Source organism: Euprymna scolopes, chromosome 23 (genome assembly GCF_053919585.1).
Source record: "Euprymna scolopes isolate OS-2025 chromosome 23, ASM5391958v1, whole genome shotgun sequence".
Taxonomy (NCBI): Eukaryota; Metazoa; Mollusca; class Cephalopoda; order Sepiida; family Sepiolidae; genus Euprymna; species Euprymna scolopes.
This window is the reverse complement of record NC_136504.1, coordinates 46,633,956-46,661,455: the sequence shown is the minus strand read 5'-3', so window position 1 is coordinate 46,661,455 and position 27,500 is coordinate 46,633,956. Positions and strand designations below refer to the sequence as shown.

Sequence of the window (27,500 nt, the reverse complement as noted above, 5' to 3'; positions counted from 1 at the left end):
TTGGGAGAGGTGTTAGTCTAGCGGCACTGATGAGTTGTGAAACAACGAAACAGGTCTGTATGTCGATGACTAAAATATATTTTATAAAGCTCCCCCTCTTCGGTAGAGCACTCTCGTAAATTATCTTACTCGCTACTTAATTTAGCTGAAATAATGCGAAGCTCGCGATTTGTTTACAAACAAAACGTTTGAGCCCTCTACGAGTGGCGGACGGATGTTTATTTAAATAGACATTCGGATAGTTTAATTTCGGCCACCGATTCCGTAGTCAGGGGGTAGGACTGCCAACTGTCATCACGACGGTTCTAGGTTCGATCCTCGGCTTGGGAGAGGTGTTAGTCTAGCGGCACTGATGAGTTGTGAAACAACGAAACAGGTCTGTATGTCGATGACTAAAATATATTTTATAAAGCTCCCCTCTTCGGTAGAGCACTCTCGTAAATTATCTTACTCGCTACTTAATTTAGCTGAAATAATGCGAAGCTCACGATTTGTTTACAAACAAAACGTTTGAGCCCTCTACGAGTGTCGGACGGATGTTTATTTAAATAGACATTCGGATAGTTTAATTTCGGCCACCGATTCCGTAGTCAGGGGGTAGGACAGCCGACTGTCATCACGACGGTTCTAGGTTCGATCCTCGGCTTGGGAGAGGTGTTAGTCTAGCGGCACTGATGAGTTGTGAAACAACGAAACAGGTCTGTATGTCGATGACTAAAATATATTTTATATATATATATATATATATATATATATATATATATACACACACAATTTTATTACAAAATATTATGCTGTATCTTAAAATTAAATAAACACTATTTGTTTTGATATTAATACAGTTAGGATAGACAGATAGGAAAAACTTTGCATTTATATACCTGAGAAAGGGACAATATGTGAATGCAGAAGTGTAAAAACAGAGTTTAATTCCAAATTTCAATAATCTTAACTTTAAACAGTCTTATGAACACAATGTCAGTATCCATTGTGCAAGATATCATTAACACCAAACGCGACAAACATTTTCCAATAATAAAAACCAAAAAACTTCATTTTCAAAAAATATCTAAAAGCAACTTGAATTTAAAAAATTAAATTTGTTCAAAAATACTTAATTTGAATTGTGATTGTAATTAATTTGTAAGTTTAAAAAGACAACATGATGCAGAATTTTTTTTTTTAAATATTTATTTATTTAAAATCAACTTAAGTTTCAACGATACAACATAATCTTTAAGCAGAGTAATCTAATTTAAAGTTTTGAAATGCTTAATTTGAAAAAAAAACCCAAAAAACAAAGGTTTTATCTAAGATTCCTTTATATTAAAAAAATAAAGATAAAGAGAAACCTGTAGGCTGTATGTAGCCATGACAAAACGAAATTATATTCCTAAATAATTGATCAAGTAGTTTTATTTTAAAATAAGAAAATCAAATATTTTTTGTCCACTATTTTGAAAACAATCTAAAAAAAAAAAAAAAAACACCAAGATAATTCAATTGTTCAAACTTGCCAGATTTACATTGTAATGCCTACGAATACTCATTAATCATTTAAACATGATTTTATTCATAATAATAAAGCTACTTGATCAATTTACATAATTTTTAGCATATGATATTTTCGTTTTACCACGGGTTCACACATTATACAGATTTTTCTTTATTTTTGTTTTATAATATAGTGGGAATTCTGGACAAGAACCCAAAAATATTTAAATATTTTGTTAAAATGTAAAATTTTTGAAAATTAAATACTTAATTTGATTTTTTTTTTTAATTTATCAATATCTAATGTAAATTTTAAATGATGTTAAGGAGAAATTGAAATTCAGGAAACTATATTAACATCTCATCTATATGGATCACATTTCATGCAAATCAGAAATATTTTAATTTTCAAATGTAAAGCTTTATTAAATCCTTAACAACCCTCTAAAATACTTTGGGAATATTTATCAATTGATGTCTGATATCTATGGTTAGAATTAGCAAAATTGTTTCGAGCTCATAAAGCTAAATTAAACTAAATATAGCTCACATTACTCACTTTTACACCTGGCAGCTGTATTTTAAAATTCACAATGGTTGATTCATTAGTTTAGGAGTTAATCCTGTACATACAAATATATAGACATATACAGATACCTAACTTTTGTTTTTAAAAAGGGGTTACCACATATCAAGGACCAGAGGCCATTCGAGGATAAGGGTTAATGTGTGTATGGTAGTCATTGAAATAGTAATGTAGTAGTTGTTTATGGTGGCAATTTGATATAATTAGATTATTTATGAGGATAGTTCAATAAGAACTTGTTTAAATCGAACTTGAAGATGACAATATTGTAGTCAGCTGGAAAGCAGACCAGAGATACAGAGTTCCACAGGCAGGCATTCTAGAAAATAAGCTTTATTCATAGAATCCACATTGAGATTTAGGCACTGATAGAGAGTGGGTGAATTTAGTGATAGTGATTTTGGCTAAATGAGTGTTTTTTGTTAAAGATTGGCGTGAGGGAGACCATTGGAGCTCAGTCGAACACTTGCTATGAGAATAATGATAGAGCAGAGACAAGCTCGCAGTGTCTGTTCTGTAGGAAAGAGGTTGCAGAGAAGAGAAAAGGGCATCACCTACTAAATTACGAAGTTGGTGCTTATATATTATACTTGTAGTCATCGACATACAGTCCTGTTTCGTTGTATCACAACTCATCAGTGCCGCTAGACTAGCATCTCTCCCAAGCCAAGGATTGAACCTAGAACCGTCGTGTTGACAGTCAGCAGTTCTCCCACTCGACCATGGAATCGACTCCCGTAAATAACTCGTTGGAATGTCTATTTAAATAGACACCCGCCACCACTTCTTCCTGCATATATATATATATATATGCAGGAAATTCAATCAGGCAAATTAACATTTACAAAAGTTATTGTTCAAAAACAAAAAACACAACATACAAAATATTTTTTTATTCCATGGAGTTTCAAAAATTAGGCTATTTTCTTCAGAGGAAAATTATTAGCAAAATATAAGTATAGAATTGTTAGCATAAAAATTGAAAACTTTGAAAATTGTAATGATAGAATACGGAAATCTTTTGTAGGTTGCATTCCTTGTTTTTTTGAACACTAAATTTTGTAAATGTTAATATGCATAATATAACTCCTCATACATTGATGCTCTATCTCGAATATATATATATATATATATAGAATAAGTTAAGATAAAGAATAAAATTACATAGGAAGTTTACATTATCAAGTCAATAAGGGCTATAGAAAGGGGAATAAGTAAGAAACCTCTTTAGGCCATAGTATTTTGAAGCTAAATGCTTCTCATTAGAAGAGAAGAAAAAGTGGCCCAGGTGACAAGATCAAAGTGTAGCAACTGTTCCGGCAGATGCTGCACTAAAGACCATATGTGGGGGGCAACCCCACATACGAGACCATTGCCCTTGTGGCAATGAGTTTCTGGTCCATGTAGCAGCAACCCTATATACCAAGAGGCTCTCACTACCAGCTCCCCCTTCCCTCCTCTCGGGTGAACTGGTCTCCCTTTCTCTTCCCCCTCTCCACATTAAAAAACGGCTTCATGCCTAATTTGTTCTCGTGGGGAAACAAATAAATACCAGATGAGGAGAAAAAGTATTCTAGAAATGTAAAAGTAAAAAGACAACACTGACTTTGAATATCTATCTATCTATCTATCTATATATATATATATATATATATATATATATATATATATATATATATACTAGCGGGGGTACCCAGCGTTGCCCGAGTGTTTTGAGGTGTGTGTGCTCTTAAATCAAAAAGAAACACGGGGGTGGGGGTAAAATAAAGTTTTGGTAAGTAGATAGTATCGAACCCGAAGCCCTGAGGTGAAGTTGGAAAATAAAATGTGAAAAAAACATGACACGTTAACCGCTCGGCTAGCAAGAATGAGTTACTGAAAAACGTTTGAATTTATTTAAGAAGAGAATTGACAGGTGCCCTCACTTAATGACGCCAAGTGGAAGTCATAAAGTTAACATTTTGTGCAAGCGGTACGACGACGTAAGCAATAGCTATTCAGCTGTTAACATTTTCTGCGGGACAGTTTTTAATGAGGTCAATAACCCAGTTTGTTTGTTTTTACCCAATTATGGGGAAAACCAGTTCTCCCGTTTATTAGGGGAGTGTCTCGTCTTGAAATGAAAGCAACCGTCTGATATGATAATGATAAGCCGACATTGACCAAACATTACATCGCTTTCTGGAGACCACTGACTATGGGCCAGAGATTCGAATCGAGTTTCACTTTTTTTATACCGAAAAACGAAAGCAACACGCGGCGATCCGAAAATGTTGAATATTTAACGTTTCAAAGTCGGGCAAATTAAATAGACAGGTGACCCCCGTTGTTAACTTGTAAATATTATCATTTAGACAGCATATAAAAAGTTTTAAAAATGAGCGACGGCCTCGAGAACCCGCCGGAAAAAAGGCTTTTTGCAGACATACACAAAAAGCGAACATACATACATACATACATATATATATATATATATATATATATATACATATATATATATATATATATATATATATAGAGAGAGAGAGAGAGAGAGAGAGAGAGACAGAGAGAGAGAGACAGAGAGAGAGAGAGGGGGTCCACACAGCAGTTAACTTGACTGAAATCCACAAAAATGAATTGTTTATAGTGGTGAAAGCTTGCAGAGAATCATCCACACTTTTGGAATAACTGCTAACCTCAGTCGATGCAATTGGTTACAATGGACAAAGTAAACAGTAAACCTCAGGTTTTATATCAGTTTCACTTCTCTTAGATGCAGGTCTTAACGAAGACTAAAGATGCATCTCTCCCTGTGGTTATAACGCGTCCCCAGATACAAACGTGGAAATTTCTACGTCCTGGTGCAGTGCATACATCGCTTAGCATGGCCAGGTAGTCAGTCATCTGGTACTGACCAGGCTCTTTGTTGCTTAACACTTCAGTGATCTAACAAGAACCAGTATACAACATAACCGTGTTGACACATTGGTTCTCATTAGATCTCCTTTTCTTCTGCATTACTACCAACTTTTAAACAAATATGACTTCTCTCATATTTTGTCCTTTTCAATTTATGTGCTAACCAGCAAAATTATAGCTTGCCTATGATTACTATTTAGCTAACTATTTTTTCCTTTGAGGATGAGAGACATTATTTGAAACTGCATCGAATAAGGAAAATCTTTGAAGTTTTCAACTTGTATTCCTTGTCGAATAATAAATTGTAATAAATTCTAATTTGCAGAGTTAAATTGATTTTATATATATATATATATATATATATATATATATATATATATATACACATTTTATTTTTTATTACCGTATTTTTCTGTTAAGTTACATTATTGTTTCAGTGGCCGGTTTTTTGGACATCTGTAGCATCCTCAGACTTTTACAGAAATGTTTGCTATTTTGGGATGAGAGAGTGAAAGAGTGAATGAGATCAGGCGGGATGCGAGAAGGGCGGAAGAAATAGAGGAAGGGAACAAGGGGGAAGGTGGGGGGGGCGCTTGGTATGTCGATAATGTTTTAGTTTTGGGGTTTAAGGAACTTGTGGGGGAGGGTCTGGGAAGTTTATTTCTGGTGTGGCTGAGGGCATAGGGATACATGGAGGGGAACGGGAATATGTGGGGGTGGGAGGAAGGGGGGTTACTTTAAAATTCGAGTCTTAATATTAAAGTTTTTATGCGTCTCCTTGGTGAGATGATTTCTTGGTAAGCATGCAACAGAAAGATACGGTAATAAAAAATAAAACGCATATCTGCTCTACAATAGTATTGAGCACTTTCTTCAGTTTTTATTAATTACCATTTCCACTATATATATATATATATATATATATATATACAAGAATATGAGAGTAACCTCCCTTTGACGTAGACAAGAATATGAGACTGACTTTCCTTTTATGTAGTCTTGTTTTCAAATACCATAATAATACATACATACATACATACATACATACATATATATATATTTGTAAATAATTGAATTCATTCTAAATGTATTGCAAAAACAAAAACAAATAACATCTATCTATCTATATATATATATATATATATATATATATATATATTATATATATATTGTGTATATTTAGGCAGCATTTTTTAATTCGGAAAGACATTGTTAGAACCAATAGAAATGCTTCTGTTTAGTAATACCTTCTTTATTTTTTCATATCTTTTTTGTGTATACATCAAAGGTATCGATGTATTGTCCAAGCATTTTCGAAGTGTCTGTGGTTTTACTTTTCGTGTAGATGTCTACATTTCATCAGGAAAGTTTGTGTTAGGCTGTGCAGGGAACTGTGGGAAGTGTGCAAGCGAAGGTCATTGCAGTATTTTTATGTTGTTAACTAAAATTTTTCTGAAATTCAAGCGGTGGCAGTGATGTTTTTTGTGTAAATGTTAGAAGATGGCACTAGATTCAACATTATGGCAGATGAGGCAGGATGATAATGTGGTGGTTTTATGGCTGACTTCACTATTATTGCATTGTTATTATAGGAGTTACATTCAAAATTATTGGTGACTACAAACCCAGATACTTATACGGAACCATCAAAATTCATAAACCCAACTCTCCCATCTAACCTAATATATCACAAGTGACCACCCCAATCTATTCACTAACAAAAGTCCTACACGACCTCATTAGTCTATATCTACACAGTAAATATAGTGTAAAGTCCACCAAGAACTCCTACAACTTCTAAAATGTAAACAACCTGAAAACAAAATAATTGCCTATCTTGATGCCGAAAGCTTATTTACAAACGTTCACGTCAAAAACACTATAGATATAATCCTCGACAACACATACAAAAAATAACTCTCCCACCTCCTCAAATTAATCAAAAAAATACTTAAAAATTACTTCTAGTCTGCAGCACCGGAGTATCCTTTTCTGACACTATATAAAACTTCCCACAATTCCTTGCACAGCCTAATACAAACTTTCCTGATGATGCATAGATACCTACACAAAAAGTAAAACACGGACACTTTGAAAATGTTTGGACTATACATCCATACCTTCAATGTATATACAAAAAAGATAATATGGAAAATTGAAAAAATAAAAAAGGTATTACTAAACAGAAGCTTTCTGTTGTTTTAAACAATGTCTGTCCGAATGTGCATATATATATATATATTATATATATATATATATATACATACATACACGTAGAGCTCAAAAATAAATAAAGTAAAAAAAAAAAAAACAGAAACGATTACTTACTTTTGCTTGCCAACTAGTGACTGATATAAATTTTAAAGTATGGTCCTTCCCTAAAATGGCATCATTACATAAGATGTCAATCTGGAAACAAAATAAGAGAAAACAATAAGTCATTTAAACCAAGAATCATGAAACCTTTTTTGGTAAATGATGAGAGAGGTTTTTGTTTCTTTTATGTATTAGCAAGTCACCATTTAACATACAACTATTACTAAGAGGGCATTGACTCTTGTTTATACAATTGCAATTATTAGGTATTTATAATGAAGATACCACCGCTTACTAAGGGCTACAACCCAAGGGTCAATAAAGGATAAAGGTTAATGGGTTCATCAGGTGAATGATGAGACAAGACTATGAGGATGGATAATGATTGTAGAATTTGATTATTTAAGATGATGACTCAAGAATTCGTTAAAATTGCACTTGAAAACAACCATATTGTAGTCAGCTGGGAAGAAACTCCATAGTATTGTGTTCTACAGATGGGTAGTTCTTGGAAAAAAACTTTGTTCATGGAAGTTGTGTTTAGTTTTAAGTAGACAGAGAAAGAAAAGAAAATTATTTACTGTGCTGGTAGTTAGACGAGTTTATATCATGTTTTACAGAGAGGGGACCATAGATTGATTGCTCAGTCAAGCATCTATCATGAAAATAACGAGTAGAGAACGACTTATCTTCTGTGAGAAAGAGACAGTAGGGAAGCGAAGGAGATATTCCCACACATATATAGATGTGTGTAAGCTTTTCATACATCAAAAAGCAAACCCTGAACATATCATTAGGGCTATGACAACAGCATATTCTTTTCATTGTTTTGACTCTCGAGTATATATCCAACACAGACACAGTTAATCAACCGAGAACCACATCACTCTATATAAAAGCATATAAGATATCAACGGATACACACTTGAGAGCCAAAACAATGAAAAGAATATGCTGTTGTCCTAGCCCTACATATCATGTGGCTATATCTTTTCAAAAAAAAAAAAAAAAAATCAACACTTTATTAATGAAATCTTACATATAAACCTATCTTGACGGATTTTTTTAAAGTCACACCCAAATAGCATTTAAGCTGATAAATTAAATTTTGCTATTAACTAGCCAAATTTAATTTGTCATTGTTGTACAATATAATAATGAAGACATATAAACTATTAAATTTTATGTCTAAAATCTTTGTTCAGATTTTCATCAAAGTCCATCAAATGATTTTGACCTCGAAAAAAATGTCTAAATTTTCGGACTTAAGCTTAAGAGATCCTAAGAAAAAAATGGAAATCCAGGGAATATCAGGATATTAATATGGATCAAATCTCATGAAAACCTTAAATATATTAAGATAATATTTAGTTGCCTCGTCTCTCAAATCTGAATAAATTATTTGATCTTTTCTTTTTTCAATTTCAGGTTCATAGGTTAAACTACAGAAGATTAACAGACAGATATGCTTAGATGAAGAAATTACACAGACACACATATATTTAATGTATACAGTTATCATGTGATATTTTAACAGTTGGACCTAAATAGCATTTAAACTGATATATTAAACATTGAATCTGACTAGCTAATTTTCAGTTATTATTGTTGTACAATGTTATTGATAGTATAATAAAGTACTTAGTTACAGTTCATTTTAAAAATTATGCCAAACAACCTAAAATTCATGGACAGACAAACGTCTGCCATTATTATAGATTTTTTAAATAAAATTTTCTTTTTTTTATTGGAAAACAAAATTCAGATAAGAACTTGTTGCTACTTACGTCTGTATGTTTGGCCGAACTGTTGAAAACTTTCAGCGCTATAAATTTTTTCAGCTGCATGATTGTGGCTTGTGATGAACATCGTATAAATTTTCGTTTCAGGTTCCGCATCGTGACACCTCGTCCTTCCAGACAAATATTCACCTGTTCATCACTCCGGTGATAGTCCTGGGTATCAGCATCGTGATTCGGTGTTTGCGTTTTGTCCGTTTCCACTGATTCTTCATTGGCTGAAAATGGCAAAATTCATACCAATATATACTTGAACAGTGGTGGATCAAGAGTAAGTCAAAAGTAAGTCAAGGGGTCTAGGCACCATTTGAAAGAGGGACATCACTAATAATTTTTCTTTTGAGCATCTAATGTTTCCCAAATTTGAAAGTATGCATCATCATCATTATCGTAAATTTAAAATCCGTTTTACATGCTGGCATGTGTTGAACTGCTTTCATTGACTTGGAAATTAACTTATCTCTGGCCAGGTATTTATTCATCCATCTTTCTCTCAATTTCATTCTTATCATTTCTCCCCATGTTTTCCTTAACCTTACCCTGTCAACTGATTCTGCTACCTCAACTGATCTACATCTACTACTTCAAAAACTCATCCATTCTTTGAACGTGGCCATACTATTGAAGTCTCTCTTCTTCTGCACACATCTCCGCATACCGTCCAGACTTAATCTTCCGTGAAGGTCCAGATTTAAGCTTGTCTGCAAGACTCACATCGCACATCTATCAGGTCATTCTCATATCATTTCTCGCCATGCAACGCATGTCCTCAACTCTCACTAACCAAGTTTCACTTCCATACATCGTCACACTGCATGTTACATGCCTGATAAATATTTCCCTTGGCCAGTAATGGTAATGCTCTGCTAGTTAGTAATAACAAAATTTCCTGAATTTACTCCATACATTTCTAACTCTTGCAATCACATGCACCTGCTCCACCCTGTGCTCCAGTCATGCCAACTAGGTAACAAAAATTCTTAATAACCTCAATAGCATCATTATCATCATCATCATCCAAATATACTTTATTCATATCTGATTTCTCATCCATCTCCATTGTCTTATAATTCTTGCACAAAAGACATTTTTTAATGCACATTTATTGACACCTTTTTCAAAATCCTTGTAATACGCACAATTTTGAATATTGGGGGAAAAAAAAATTATTGTTAAAATTATAAGTATAAACAAACAGTGATGGGACGATTCCAATATTTTCACCAGATTCCGATACAATTACGGATTCCGATTTTTTATACATCTCTAAACATTTAACTATAGAGTTGTTATTTTTTCCCCCCGATTACCATAAAAACATGTTACATGTGCAGATATTTTCTCAAACGTAGAAATAAACTTGGAGGGGGGGGGTCTATAGATTTCAATTTTACTGGGGGGGGGGTCAAATAAATAAATGCTTATTATTTTAGCATTATTATCAGCAATGGAAGATTTTGTTTAAAAAAAGATCAAGTAAAAAAAAAGAAAAAAAGACAATTAAAAGAATCGCTTTTGGCATCGGAAAATAGACAGAAATTTTTCTGATTCTGATACCTCAAAAAAGTCCTGATTTTTCCGATTCCTAATTCCAATTAATCATCCCAACACTAATAAATAATATATAGGGCAGCCACGATGCAGTGGATACTTTCTATTTTGCCACGGCTGCTAATGTGAAACATTTTTAAACATTCACCTAAAATTAAAAGTAAAAAGTTTTCCTGACAACACCAAGTAGATACAGCTATTTCAAAGTATTTTTGTATTTGATAATACTTAGGCTTTTGACTGGAGTTGTCTTAGGTGGGATGGGGTTCTATACAATCAAGATTCACTCTGGGCATCGCAAGGTTACCCTGCTGGTGCCACTGATTATAGTTCTGTAAAAATAAGGAAAGCGATATTTCATACCTCCAATTGATTTGGGGAATGGTACTCCCCGGCTCTTATAAAACAGCTGTTGTCGCCGGAGTTCATCTTTAAAAATAAAATGAAAACAAAAATTAGTTTAAAATTTTATAAATTTACTCATTTATTAACAGGCGTCCCCTTTAGATATCTATTAAATTTATAAACGTCACAATTTAACTTTTAATTTAAAAAAAAAAAAAAGGTGTCATTCTGTTTTTTTTCTTCTTGTTTCATTGATGTCATAATTTAATAATTCAGTTACTCTTTCAGTTAAGTAGAAAAGTAAATTTTATTGTGTTTTAAAACAGTTATTTGTTATATATTTATTTATTTTTTATTTTTATTTTTTACCTTAAAAAGATAAAAACAACATCAACCATGATGATGCTGCCATGGTGGAATGTAACTTTAATGATAGACGATTTGAACAAACTATTTTATTGAAATAAAAACGTTTGAAAACACACACATACAAAAAAAAAGAAATCATGCACATAAGACTGAAAACTAAATGTTCTTGCATTTGGTAACAGTTATTTGAATATTTGTTTTTTGTTAATTGTAAATGCATTTTACCCACTTGTGTTACTACCACAACTGCAGAGAACTTTCCTGTGAGTGTTTTACAAGGAGAAATCGGCTATTGGAGCTCAATCTAGCATTTCCAATGATAATAAAGATAGAGCAGAGAGAGACTAGCGATGTCTATTCTGTACGAAAGAGGCTGTGTAAATAAAAGAGACCATGCCCTATCAATATTTAGTAGAGTTGTATATTAGGTCCTGTTGCTGCGCTTCTCTTATTCTGTCCTTTAGTTTTCACATTCCTCGAGCAATGTTTCTGACAAAGGGGAAAGAAGTGTTGTTTTCTGGATTATAATCTATGCATCTAAAACTTATCATTGGAGCAATTTTCATATATATATATATATATATATATATATATATATATATATAAAACAGTAGATGTGTGTGTGTGAGTTTGTCTGTCTGTAAATTCATCTAACACTTATTGGCTAGTTTTTGACCTTGAAGTAGTATTTTTTTGTTCTTTACATCAAGTGGCTTCATTTCTTGTCTTTTCATAAATATATATATATTTATATATATATATATTTCAATTTTTTCAGATTCATCTGCCTTACTTTTAATGCTAGGTTTATTTATGGTGTCTTTTAAATTCAATAAAAACCCTTCAAAATTTGCTGATGAGGAGACCTTGCTTATCAAAAATCTATATATAATTATTGTACATAACTTGATGTATACCACAATAAAAAGCATTGTTTTCCGAAACGATCGTACAGATAATTGATTTTGTTGTTGTTCCTTCTTATGAAACGGATTTTTAATTTTTAATTTAATTATAATTTGATTTTTAAATTTTAAATTATCAATCACATTACTTAATATTATATATATATATATATATATATATATATATATATATATATATATATATATATATAACAGTAGAATTATGTGTGTGAGTCTGCTTGTCTGGCAGTGTGTAAATATTTAACAGATAAATTCTTAAATTACTAATCACATTAACAATAAAATTAACAAGAAACAGTAATTATACACCAAGTGATGGTTCATAATGAGTAAAATCTTTATTTGGATGGATGAATAAACGCATGCAAAAATCGGCAAATTTAAATGAAAATGTTCATTTGATGACATATTTCTATTTCATTCTGAACATGCTCAAATTCCATTCATTTCTTCAAATTGTTTCATATTAAATCTTTCTTATCTATCTCTCGATAGCTACATCAGTAAGCAATGCAGCTGGAGAGCTAAATGTTTCAGTTTCGATTCTGGCTGATGGCACCAAAGTCTTTTTTTTTTTTGGACTCTTGAAATCAGTACTATTTATTAGGTGCAATATAATATTAAACAGAGAATTGGCTCTGTAATCATAAATATGAAATCTGCATAAATTACAATATATTTGAGTGTATTTTATGATCTACTAACCTCCCTTTTCCCCCGTTAGTGTGTGTGTATGTATATATATATATATATATATATATATATATATATATATATATATATATATATATATATATATACATGCTAGTTGCTCGGAATTAAATGTAATGTTAAATTCCTTTAAAAAAAGAAATGAAGTAAAAAAAAACAAAGAAACTGAAACATGTGCATGCAAGTATTGTTTTTTCTAAATAGTTCATTTTTTGTAAGTAAAAGAAATACTCGAGCTGAAATCAAAACCAAAAGACAGTGAGTCAAATACGATAACCATTAGACCATTATATTATATATATATATATATATATATATATATATATATATAATTTGCGGTTGCTATTTTTCAAAGGTAGGGTAACCAGTGAAATATAACGAGGTTAATACCAGAGTGTATGTATGTATGTATATATATATATATATAGTACAGTCAGTAATTGAATTGAACATTCATACATTCAAGTGTTTCGTTTGTGAACCTGTAACTTTGATCTGATTATTATATGGACTTAAATCTAAGAAGTTTATAAATATTTATTAAAAAATGATGCCATTGTTTACAGGAGTAATTATATAGGAATAGAGTTTCATAGTGAAAAATAAACACCTACCATTATGACTCACAATAAAATTTTCTTATGCAATTGTGTGGATAGAAGTGGAGTAAAGAGAAGAGGGGAGAAGAGAGGAAAGGGAAGGGGAAGAGGGCAGCTGCAGAATTAAAACTGTTCAGTTTAATGACTGCTAGAGTGGGATGAGGAGATCACAAAGAGATAGTTTTAACTCTTAAGGAGTCTCAAGAAGAGATTTTTAGGGGGCAGAAGGGAGCGATTGCATAGTGAGGGAGAAGGAAAAATGAAAAGAAAAAAGGTAAGATCAAAAAACAGAAAAGCATGAAAAATAAAGAAGATGTAAGAGGAAATTGGTAGAAGTAGAGAGAAAGAGAGAGAGAGAAGAATAGGAAGGAAAATAAAAAAAAGAGAAAAAGAGAGAGATGGAGAGAGGGTATGAAGAGAAAGAGAGAAATGGAGAAAGAGAGATAGCGAGGTGGAAAGAGTATGTATGGTAAAAGAGAGAGATTAGAAAAGGTGAAAATATCACAAAGTTACAAACATATGTACAGCATGTAGTGAGAATAGATATTACATTTTGATCTTGGCCAAAAGGCCAAGAAAAGCTTAAAAAGCTAAGAACAGCATCTATTAACAACAGACCTTTGATCTTAACCAAAAAGGCCAAGCACAAAAGTGTTACAGACCGACTGACCGACCGACCGACCGATCGACGGAGTTACTTATAGAGTCGCTTGCACGCGACTAAAAAAAGAAAAAGGAGAGAAAAATGATGAGATTAAGAGAGGGAAAGCGGAGGTAGTGGTAGAGTTTTTTCTTCTAAACTAGAAAGCGAATGGTCTGGAAAAAAAAAAAAACGACCGAAAGACTGGGATAGTAAAAGAGAGAGAAATGCAAAAAAGACAAAAAAAAATGATTGAGGGAGGGGAGGAATATTGAGAGAGAGAGACAGAGGGAGAGAGAGAGAGAGCGAGGGAGAGAGAGAAGTGCAGAAAAGACTAAAAAAATAGATTGAGAGAGGGGTGTGTTGAGAGAGAGAGAAGCTGAAAGAGAATTCCACTCAATATTGATTCAAGAGAGTAAACTCAATCTAAGACAATAAATATGTAAATTTTCTAGCCATTTTCTGAGATCTTCAAATTGTTTAAAAAAAAAAACGGAATGAAATAAATGTTTGAAGAACAACTAAAAAAAAAAAAAAAAATGTTGCATTTGTTCTTTCTCACTCTTGAAGACTTACTTTCTTGTAACTCTGGCACCAGCTTGTAAACAATGTCCTGCATAGTCCGGTCATGGCTGAAATGGAGAAACAATCACATAAAAATTATTATGAGATATTTAAGTTTTCTTAACTGATTATTCTTAAATTCTTAACTACCTACTCATATGTGTGTCTGTGTATGTGTTTTTTTTTAATTTTTTATTTTTCTTCCTTTGAAGATTGTAATGCTGGGTATGGGGCAGCCAAACCAGCTGCCAACATTGCCCCGCTTTTTTATTGAAATCAACCAAGAGCTCTTTTTAGTATCCTCGCTGTTCCCTTAAGTGCAATTGTCTGAATCTCTTTTGCACTTGGTCCACCAGGAATATTAGTTAGGTAGGACTTCAGGTTCTTCTTCATAAGTCCTGTGGCACCTATGATAACTGGTATCTATATATATGTCCATGTGCCATAAGAAACATTTATTGGAGAACGAGTTCTGTGCCAAATCTTACAATGACAGAAGGTTTTTGTACTGCACATAACACAGTCTGAAGATCATCTTAAAATATTAGAAAGTAGTAATTAATACATGGAAACTATCTTTGTGTAGGCAAAAAGTCAGACCCAAATAGAAAACTGTTTGACATATCAATATTTGGTTCAAACTAGCCTATTTTATTGTTTCTCTTTTCCACTGTGTTAGTGTCAGAAATATATTTTTTGTGTCAGTTTCTTTCTGAAAATACAGGGTGCATAAGCTACTTGAGGACACTTATATTTTTGTATTTTAAATTTAAAAAAATATACTGATTAATGTTTTTTTTTTTCAGAAGATCCCATGGCAGATGCTATCACTAATGAAACGAAAAGACACGCTGTAATAGTGTCTATAAAAGTGAAACACAACAATTCAGAAATCAGAAGATTTCTAAAAGTCGCCAGTGATAGTTTTCAGTGTTGTTAGCTGTGAAGGGCACATCATGCTTCTTCATTTTTTTCCACATGACCTTAGAGTCAATGCAGATGCCTATGTTGGGACTCTTCAACCACTGTTAAGCCTTGGATAGAGAATGTAATTAATGGAAGGGCCTATGTCTTCCAAAATTTTCATGATCATGTCACACCAAACTTATGGCCTCCCTAATCACCAGACCTTAATCCTTTGAATTATTATGTGTTGGGTGTCATTGAAAAAAAAACTTAATAAACATCCTCATAATACCAAATTCTCTCAGTTGGAAGCAATAGGCTGAGCAATAGAGGGCATAAAGATCACCTAATCAAAGCTTGCAGTCACTTTCAAACTCAAATCGAGTCAGCGATAGAAGCCAAAGGAAGATATATATAGAATAAAATATAAATTAAATTATATTTGTTTTGTTACAAGAAATTGTAAATTTCAACGATTTAACCGTTTAATTTTCTGCTTTTCTAAAAGTGTTTAAAGTGTCCTCAGATACCTTACACGTCTTTTTTTTTTTTACATGGTGATCACCACTTATCAAGGCCCGGAAGCCACTCAGGGATAAGGGTTATTGCAAGTACAGTACGTTAGTGTGGAGATTTAATGAAGTGTTTACTTAAGGGGACGGTTCATTAGGAATTTGTTAACGTTGGACTTGAAGACATCCAAGTTGTAGTCAGGTGGGAAGCAGGCAGACGAAACAGAGTTCCACAGGCGTGCAGTTCTAAGAAAGAAGCTTTGTTCATGGAATCCGCGTTTTGATTTAGGCACAGATATAGAGTGGGGGAAATTTTTCACAGTGGATTCAGCTAGACGGGTGTTTTTCGTGAAAGATTGGCGAGGGGGGACCAGACATTGGAGTTCAGACGAGCACCTGCCATGGGAATAACGATAAAATAAGGATAGGCTCGCAACGTCTCTTCTGTGGGAGAGAGGTTGCAGGGTAGAGAAAAGGGCATCCCCCACTAAGCCGCGAAGTCTATTTTGTACTCTGTCAAGGCAGGATAGGCTGTTTTTAGCAGCTCCTGCCCAGATATGGCAACAGTATTCCATCATTGTACTTATCCCGGAACAGAAAATTTTTAAAGTGAAGATTTTTTTTTTTGTTCATTATAATGAAAGAGGGTCAACAAAGATTTATTCCCTGAAGAGTAGCTTCCTTTTGATACATTCAATATTCTCAGGATTGAAATTTTTGAAAGCTATTTGCGGTCAATAATTCTATTAAATAGAGATTAAAACAACTTTTGTATGATAAAAAAAATATAGTTTTGTAATAATTTGGTTCCATTAATAAGTTAATGATCAAGCAATTCTGTGATAATGTTAACTTTAAAGGTACTATTTTAAAAAAATAATACTTTGGCATAAAAAATCTAAAAGTTATAGCTAATAAAATATCAACTCGCAGGTGGGAATAAAAGTGAATCTGATTAGTTAACAAAACTAAACACCACGTGGATATATGAAAACACCTGGTAACATAAATTACATGCATTTTAGCCTGGCTATTCCTTTTGGGCATGAAACAGAATATTTCTATACAGATTAATAGACATATATTTTCATAATTTACTATGTAGCTCTACTCACGTATTGAGCACTGGTTAAATAAATACTGAAAAGAAAAAACAAAACTGCGGCACTAACCCTAGGTGGGTTTAACCAGTTTCCTCCAAAGAAGGTAGTTTCACAAGACTATGAAATTCACTAGTGGTCCCCAGTTGCATGTATATCTCTATTAGGGGAGATGACAATATTAGGTTTTTGCAACTCCTACATACAGCACCTGGTATTCCTAAATTGGTCACTCATCTGGTACTGACCAGGCACAACGTTGCTTAATTTTGGCGATCTAATGAGAACCGGTGTGTCAATGTGATTATGCCGTATACAAAGAAAATACTAAAAATCGATACTGAAAATATTATATCTCCTCATAACATTTTGTGTGGATATATGAAATAATAATATATACCTAAACTATAATAAAATATTTTTTTATATCAATTCATAGTGCGATAAAAAGTATGTTCAATATTGAGGATAAGTTATTATTATAGCAAAGAAAATGATTATAAAACAAATGTCAAAATACATACTTTACAAGTTTATTATATTTAACCCTTTATGACCTGGTTGAACTAATTGGTTCAGTCACAAATAAATGAATATAATGGCTTAAATAAAGTGGGAATTAATTCAAACACGCCTTGTACGTATTAATTAAGTATCTGAGTAGATGCCAGATACCTCCAGATTGCAACTGTCCATTACTTACATTCAGTTCATCTATCTTGGAGAGTGGAGGATTTCGTTTGTTGTCATAAACACACTTTTTTCAAGCACTATGGACAATAATCAAGTTAAGTTTATGAAATGCGAAAAATTCTCAGTGGTAGTTTAATCACTGAACTTCATAATTTTTCCAGTTTGAAGACAATCATAGTATCATTACTCTTTAAACAAACTAAAATTATATTACAAAAAAGAGAGCAAGAAGAATATGGATAGATTCTTTATATAAAAACTTATAAAGATATAAGAAGCTCAACATATGGGGGCACAGCATAAACATAGAATGACATTAAAAACAAGATAAAATAAATATAGGTACATATGAATTTATTTGTCGCTTCAGTATGGAAAAACATTAATAGAAAGAGGGGATAGAAAAGCTCTTTATACATTTAGGCATTTTTGAAGCTTAGAAGAATGATGAGAAGCATTAGCCTTCAAAATGTCTAGGTATAAAGAGCCTTTATAATTCCTCTTCCTATTGATGTTTTTTTTTTTATTGAATTCAGAAATTTAATTATAAAGATATATATCTAATTTCATTATATATATATATATATGTATATATTTAATTTCATTATAAATATATATATATCTAATTTCATTATAAATATATAAATATATATATATATATATCTAATTTCATTATAAATATATATATCTATATATATATACTAGACCACCCGTGACCCGTTGGGTCAGTACGTTATATTAGCTATGGAATTCATGTATGAGCATGACACTTGTGGCATAAAGAAAATAGTTTTTTTTTACATAACAGAAGCATTTCTATGAAAGTATATTAAAATGAAAAAAGAATATAGATAGATTTCTATGAGTCGTTCTGTTTATTATAATTGTTATTTTTTTTTAAATTACAGTTACTGAATTATAAGTGGTTGGTCATACTTATAGGTAAATATGCACTGAACAGGTATCATAATCCTTATTATAGTTAAATTCAAATTTTGATATATCATCTTTTAAATGAAATTGTTCGTTGAAAGTACAGAATAATAAAAAAAACACTCTCCACATGTTAATAATGGCTTTTTAAATAGAAAATGAAAATAAAATGTAACTTTTTTCATTTAATTTAAGCAAACATTCAGTACCCATTGTGTAAAGGAAAACACTATTTAATGTAATAGAAATGTGTGCATTTACCGATTCAGCTTTCTGTTTGGAAATGTAAGCAGACGACTTTAAAAAACATGGGAAGAAGAAAAAGAAATTTTTTTGTAATAACGCCCTCTAGTAAAAAGGTCTGCATTAGTTAAGGGGGATAACTCTATCCAGTTTTACATCGCTCTCTTTTTCTCTCTCTCACACATACATGTAACTATTTCTCGCGTACGTACCGAAAACAGAGGGAGTAGGAGTGTTGAAATCTATTAGAGGGAAAGTGAGAGGTGTTTTCTTTCCATAAATTGTATAGGGTAATATTTCATATTATTAATAGATTCATAGATAAATAGATTTTATAATATATATTATAATTATCTATGAATCTATGTATTATTTGTATATATAAATAACTATTTGATCAAATTAAATGAAATTGTTTGTATTAAAAGCGATATAAAAATTCCGGAATTGGAATAACGGATTGAAGACGTTGCTATTTACGCATGCGCAACCGGATGTTGAAAACCGGAAATCTGATTGCAAACATACAAGATCCATAGACTTTTAGTATTATATAGATATCTAATTTCATTATAAATATATATATATAAAATTATAAATATATATATATATATGAAATTTCATTATATATATATATATATATATATACATACACATATATATATAATTATATATATATATATATACACATATATATCATTTCATTATATATATATATATACATATAATTTCATTATATATATATATATACATATAATTTCATTATATATATATATATAATTTCATTATATATATATATATATAATTTCACTATATATATATATATATAATTTCATTATATATATATATATATATATATATATACATATATATAATTTCATTATATATATATAAATATATATAATTTCATTATATATATATATATATATATATATATATACATATATATAATTTCATTATATATATATAAATATATATATATATATATATATATATATACATATATATAATTTCATTATATATATATAAATATATATAATTTCATTATATATATATATACATATATATAATTTCATTATATATATACATATATATAATTTCATTATATATATATATATAATTTCATTATAAATACATATACATATATATAATTTCATTATAAATACATATACATATATATAATTTCATTATAAATACATATACATAATTTCATTATAAATACATATACATATATATAATTTCATTATAAATACATATACATAATTTCATTATAAATACATATACATAATTTCATTATAAATACAAATACATAATTTCATTATAAATACATATACATAATTTCATTATAAATACATATACATAATTTCATTATAAATACATATACATAATTTCATTATAAATACATATATATATATATGTTGGATGTGATAAGTAATAGCTACACATATGCAAACATGTTTCAGTGACCACCCTGTCAGGGAAAATCACCTCATCAGGCCAAGAATATCCATGTTTGCATATGTGTAGCCATTACTTATCACATCCAACAAATTTATATTGCTCTGTCTTAACATTAAGCACTCTTTGGTTAACAAATTTTGGTTTTGTTTAAATAATTCTACCAATAATATAATATATATATATATATATATATATATATATATATATATATATATATACTAGCTGTACCCGGCCACGCGTTGCTGTGGCTCAGTTTGTTAATATGGAACACATTCCTCAAGAAAAATTTCATTTTGTTCGTTTATTTACTTTTATTATTTTTTGCAATTTTTTTGAATCAATAACAGTTATTTTTCCCCAAAAAAAAGATTAATTATTTTACCATAAATTGTTAGGTGAAAGTTTTTTTTTTTTTCAGGAAAACTTTCACTTTTTTTTTAAAAAAGAAATTTGGCAGTAAACGTTTCTCTTTGAAAACGGAATTTTTATTATAAAAAGAACAGATGAATGCTTTGCATGAACACTGTAAATAGTTAGGTGAAAGTAGAGAAAAGTTTGATTCTTTTTTTCAATAGTATGCACAAATTATTTTTTTTAACAGATGTTCAGAAAATAAACAGAAAAATACTTCATTAATTATGCAAAAAAATAAATAAAATGTTGATTTAGTGTTTCAACATTATGCTTATAAATTACGATAAAACTTGCTGAGTATGCGCTGTTTTACGGTTGTTGTAAAACTTAAATTTGGCTCCATTTTAATCTTTCTTAATTTTTTAATTGTGTCCCACCCCAAACGAATATAATCAAAACAGTAACATTCAACAATTGTACTTTATGTATATAAAACACAAAATATTTAAAAAAAAAAAAAGAAAAAGAAAAAAAAAGTTAATAACGAAAGGGAAATAATTTTATTTTTAAACGAAAAAGTCAGTTTGGTATATCTTTTTGTTATTTTTTACACAAGTCCAGCTTACCATTCACATTGGAAATGTCGACATTTATAGGTTGTCGGGTACGTTTACAACGAATAAACACTCCAATCTACCTATGTCAAGAACGGTTTTCGGAATAGACACCCCTAACCTTGTCAGCATACCCGAAAAGCTATAAAAGTTGACGTGTCGAATATGAATGATGAGTTGGACGTAATGTAAAAATGTACCGAATTTAAAAGGGAACGAAATTCAAATTTCCATTCCATTTTTACAATAACCGTAAAGCAGAGCATTCTATGCAAATTTTACCTTACTGTATTAATGCTATTTTTTTTAAGCAAAAAAAAAAAAAAAAAATTTAGGTTTGGCTATAAATTCCTAAACTCATTTCACTAATTTAATAATTTAGATGACTGAAATAGGAATCTAATTGACTCTTTAATTTCCTGAATAGTATGCGAGAAATTCATTTTTCTTCGAGTTATATTGAGTTCATTAATACGGACTTTAGGGGCTTTTTTCGTAATGTTCCTGTAAAAATTATTTTTATTGTTACAAATTACGATCCTTTATTTATATAAAACAAGCAAAAATAAATTCTTGCGTTTTTTATTTACTACTGAAAACCATAACTTTAGTAAAGGTATTTTTTGTTTAAACAAAATAAAACATTTTCACTAAGAGTTAAGTAAAAATAATAAGTTCATTATATTCTGTGATCATTATTTGATAAATACTGCAATTTTCATTAAAATTGGTTAATTTTCTGATTTTTGGTGAATTTTTAAGTAAAGGGAGGGGTCAAAATGTTTATACACATTGAGCGTCGGCATTCATTTTGTCTGTACCTACCATTTTTCGATGAATATTTGATAGGAAAGTGACCACGCGTGGTTAATTTAAATTAAATTTCAATCACATGGTTACATTATCAATAATCATGTGATTAAACCTATTGACAAATTTGCCGATATTGTAAACACATTCTGTAGTGGTAAGACCAAAATATCCTTTTAGTTATCACTAAAAGGATATTTTTGTCTCACATGCAGTGTTGGCAACTGAGATTTAAAAAAACCCGCGAGATCAGGCGAAAAAAATCTCCAGAAAATCGCTAGATTTTTAACTTTTATCATCTGAAATTTTCAAAAATCGCTAATCCCCCCCTCCCAAAAAAAAACTCCATATTTTAACTTCCTACCATAAAAAAATTATAAATATAGTATATTCAATATAAAAAATGTTCCATGTTTTCTCACGATATGTTTCTGGAATTATATTGAAACAGTTAGCTCCCCAGAAGGCTTACATATTTTATCAGCTAGTTTTACCTGTTTTTTCAGAGAGGGTATTTTTTTTTTTTTTTTTGCAAGAAATTATTCATAAACTCAAACTTTTTATAATAAAAGTTAAATTAAAATATACTACAAATTAAACATCACAATAATGGTGCAACATATTTTGAAATTAGAGAAATAAAAAAACAAAAAAAAACTTTGTTTTAGCATGTTAAAAGTATTTAGGTTGGTAGATAATTAAATTCTACTGTATTGGTATAATTTTTTTTTTTTTTTTGCTGTTGTTTCTTGCTTATTACAATTTTTGCCCAAATACTTCTAAATTTAGCGGGGTTGCGTTGATCGTATTTTAAACTAAACTTCGGAGGTTGGCATGCCCCCCCCCACCTAAAATGTACTTGGAAAACTCGATTTTATAGCGAGATTTAAGAATGGTTAGCCGAAAAAAAAGGTGAAAAGCAAAAAAATAATCAATAAATAATTGCTACCAAAGGCAATAAATGCTACTTTTTTTTACTTACATGAATGAGTTTATTTTATGTTTTAAAGTATTTTCAAGCACTTTTCTTTATTTTTTAATCTAAAATTGCGGGTGTGTGGGTGCGAAATATCTCCAGATTTTCTAGAATTCTCTGCTAGATTGCAAACGAAATCTCCAGATCAAGCAGGAAAACTGCTAAATTGGAAACACTGGTCATGTGACGGGAAGCAGTAATAAATAATTGTCCCTAAATAAAAAAAAATGGCCTATCGGTACAAAGAAAACCACCTATTTATTATAGAAAAATTAAGTATAATGTTATAATTAAAAAGAAATATATAAAAACACAGATGGGTACAGTAAACATATTATACCAAAACGTGGAAGCTATCCGTCCAGTGGTTCTTTATACAATTAATTGCGAACGAACCAAGAGTTACATTTATATATATATATATATAATTTCATTATATATATATATATATAATTTCATTATATATATATAATTTCATTATATATATATAATTTCATTATATATATATATATATATAATTTCATTATATATATATATATATATAATTTCATTATATATATATATAATTTCATTATATATATATATATATATAATTTCATTATATATATATATAATTTCATTATATATATATATATATATATATATAATTTCATTATATATATATATAATTTCATTATATATATAATTTCATTATATATATATATATAATTTCATTATATATATATATATAATTTCATTATATATATATATATAATTTCATTATATATATATATAATTTCATTATATATATATATAATTTCATTATATATATATATATAATGAAATTATATATATATATATATATATATAATTTCATTATATATATATATAATTTCATTATATATATATATAATTTCATTATATATATATAATTTTATTATATATATATATAATTTCATTATATATATATATATATATAATTTCATTATATATATATATATAATTTTATTATATATATATATATAATGAAATTATATATATATATAATGAAATTATATATATATATAATTTCATTATATATATATAATTTCATTATATATATATAATGAAATTATATATATATATAATGAAATTATATATATATATAATGAAATTATATATATATATAATTTCATTATATATATATATATATATATAATTTCATTATATATATATATATAATTTCATTATATATATATATATATATATATATATATAATTTCATTATATATATATATATAATTTCATTATATATATATAATTTCATTATATATATATATATAATTTCATTATATATATAAATGTTTAGAGGTACAGAATTTGTATATAGTTTTAAATAAAGGACTAGGCGGAAGTTTCTCGAGAGCTCTTTCGGCTATCATCTCGTCAGGAGTAAATCGATAGCAATCTAAATAATATTGTAACGAAAATAAAGAGTTCTATTGGGGAACTTATCAAATGTGTCAACCTTCTTTGTGCCGGCAAAAAGAAACATCAAACGCATTTGGGGAACTTTGAATTTTTTCTCCCGCTTTTTTTTTTTTTTTTCTCCCTCGTTGTGCCAATATTTTTAATCGTTTTTAAACGTATATAAATTTGATTAATGTCCCCGTACGTTGGCACATTTAATAAGTTCCCCAATAGAACTCTTTATTTTCGTTATTTAGATTGCTATCGATTTACTCATGACGAGATGATAGCCGAAACTTCCGCCTAGTACTTTATTTAAAACTATATATCTCTATATAAATAAAATGAACTCATTTTTTCCCGTCGGATTTTGACATTAATAGGATTAAAAATCAAGATATTTCATGCAAATATAATATGCACAAACGGCAGAACAATATCTGAGGTGTGTTATAGGCTTATTATTTCTCAAATTCCTCGATAATCTTAGATTTCTATACTTTTTCTGCTGAGAAGTCACGGCCAAAATCGGTTAAGATCAATGGAAGTGGTAAAATATTTTCTCTCTAATAAATTCCTCCTCCCCCTGCCACCACTTAACACCGTTTGGGGATCGTTCACAAGGAACAGTTGAGAAGAGAACACCGGTTTGGCTTCGTAGTTCTTTCATGTGAAGTTATTTAAAATCCCTAAACTAATCTGCAGTGCTCTGTGGCGTAGTGGTTAGCGTGCTGGACAATTCACATAGTAGTCGTTTTTTTTTTTTTTTTTTTCCTAAACAACTGGAATGGACTTTTCTTGGTGGCCGAACTGTTAACGTTGCAGATGTTTTTTTTTTTTTTTTTTTTTTTTCACACTTTATTTTCCTACTTTTACTCATGACTCCGGGTTTAATCCTTCCTACTTACCTACCATAACATTTTTTAAAACTCCCGCCCCCCCCCGTCCTGGAAACAAACACTCGGGTAACGCTGGGTACCCCCGCTAGTATATATATAATTTCATTATATATATGTATATATATATAATTTCATTATATATATATATATATATATATATATATATAATTTCATTCTATATATATATACATATATATATATACATATATATATAATTTCATTATATATATATATATATATATATATATAATTTCATTATATATATATATATACATATATATATACATATATATATAATTTCATTATATATATATATATATATATATATATAATTTCATTATATATATATATATACATATATATATACATATATATATAATTTCATTATATATATATATATATAATTTCATTATATATATATATATATATAATTTCATTATATATATATATATATATATATATATATATATAATTTAATTATACATATATATATATATATATATAATTTCATTATATATATATATATATATATAATTTCATTATATATCTATATATATATATATATAATTTAATTATATATATATATATATATATATATATAATTTCATTATATATATATATATATAATTTCATTATATATATATATATATATAATTTCATTATATATATATATATATATAATTTCATTATTTATATATATATATATATCTATATATCTATAAAAGTGAACGTGTCTGTCTGTCTGTGTGTCTGTCTGTCTGTGTACATTTCCCTACACAATAACTCTGTCAATTTTTAGTCTATAGACTCAAAATTTGAAATACCGGGTACTGAGATTTGGGAAAATCGATGTGACGGGTGTCAGCCAGAAATTTGGCTGTTAAGGGGTCAAATTTCAACGATTTGACCTTTAAGAACTCTACCAAACTCCTCCGACAATTTTGGATCTACACCCTTGAAATTTTAGATATAGGTTCCGTGGACATGGATCTAACGTAATAACTTGATTTGAGGTAAATAATAAATTTTCAGGGGTCAGAATAGGGGTTAAAGTTTAAAAACTACCTCCTTTTTTTTTTGCTCAGCATACACCTCTAAACACCCGGGCAACCATGCTAGTATATATATAATTTTATTATTTATATATATATATATATATAATTTTATTATATATATATATATATATCACTTCATTATATATATATATATATATCACTTCATTATATATATATATATATATATATATATATATACATATATATATATAATTTCATTATATATATATATCACTTCATTATATATATATATATATATATATATATATCTATAATTTCATTATATATATATCACTTCATTATATATATATATATATATAATTTCATTATATATATATCACTTCATTATATATATATATATATAATTTCATTATATATATATATCGCTTCATTATATATATATCACTTAATTATATATATATCACTTCATTATATATATATATCACTTCATTATATATATATATCACTTCATTATATATATATATATATTTATATATATATAATGAAATTATATATATATATATATATCACTTCATTATATATATATATATATATATATATATATATATATATAATGAAATTATATATATATCACTTCATTATATATATATATAATGAAATTATATATCACTTCATTATATATATGTATATATATAATTTCATTATATATATATATATCACTTCATTATATATATATATAATTTCATTATATATA

The 27,500-nt window shown here is 29.0% G+C and overlaps 1 protein-coding gene across 1 annotated transcript in view; it reads right to left on the bottom strand.

The window, feature by feature from the left end:
• The window catches only part of LOC145245873 (polycomb group RING finger protein 3-like), a 189,199-nt gene that overhangs the window by 1,440 nt on the left and 160,259 nt on the right, over nt 1-27,500 (bottom strand). Inside the window, exons 5-8 of the mRNA XM_080107588.1 lie at nt 14,814-14,869; nt 11,011-11,076; nt 9,085-9,314; nt 7,310-7,390 (exon numbers count right to left, since the gene is read on the bottom strand). Of these exons, the coding sequence (XP_079963714.1) occupies nt 7,310-7,390; nt 9,085-9,314; nt 11,011-11,076; nt 14,814-14,869 (433 nt within the window). The remainder of the gene's footprint in view (nt 1-7,309; nt 7,391-9,084; nt 9,315-11,010; nt 11,077-14,813; nt 14,870-27,500) is intronic.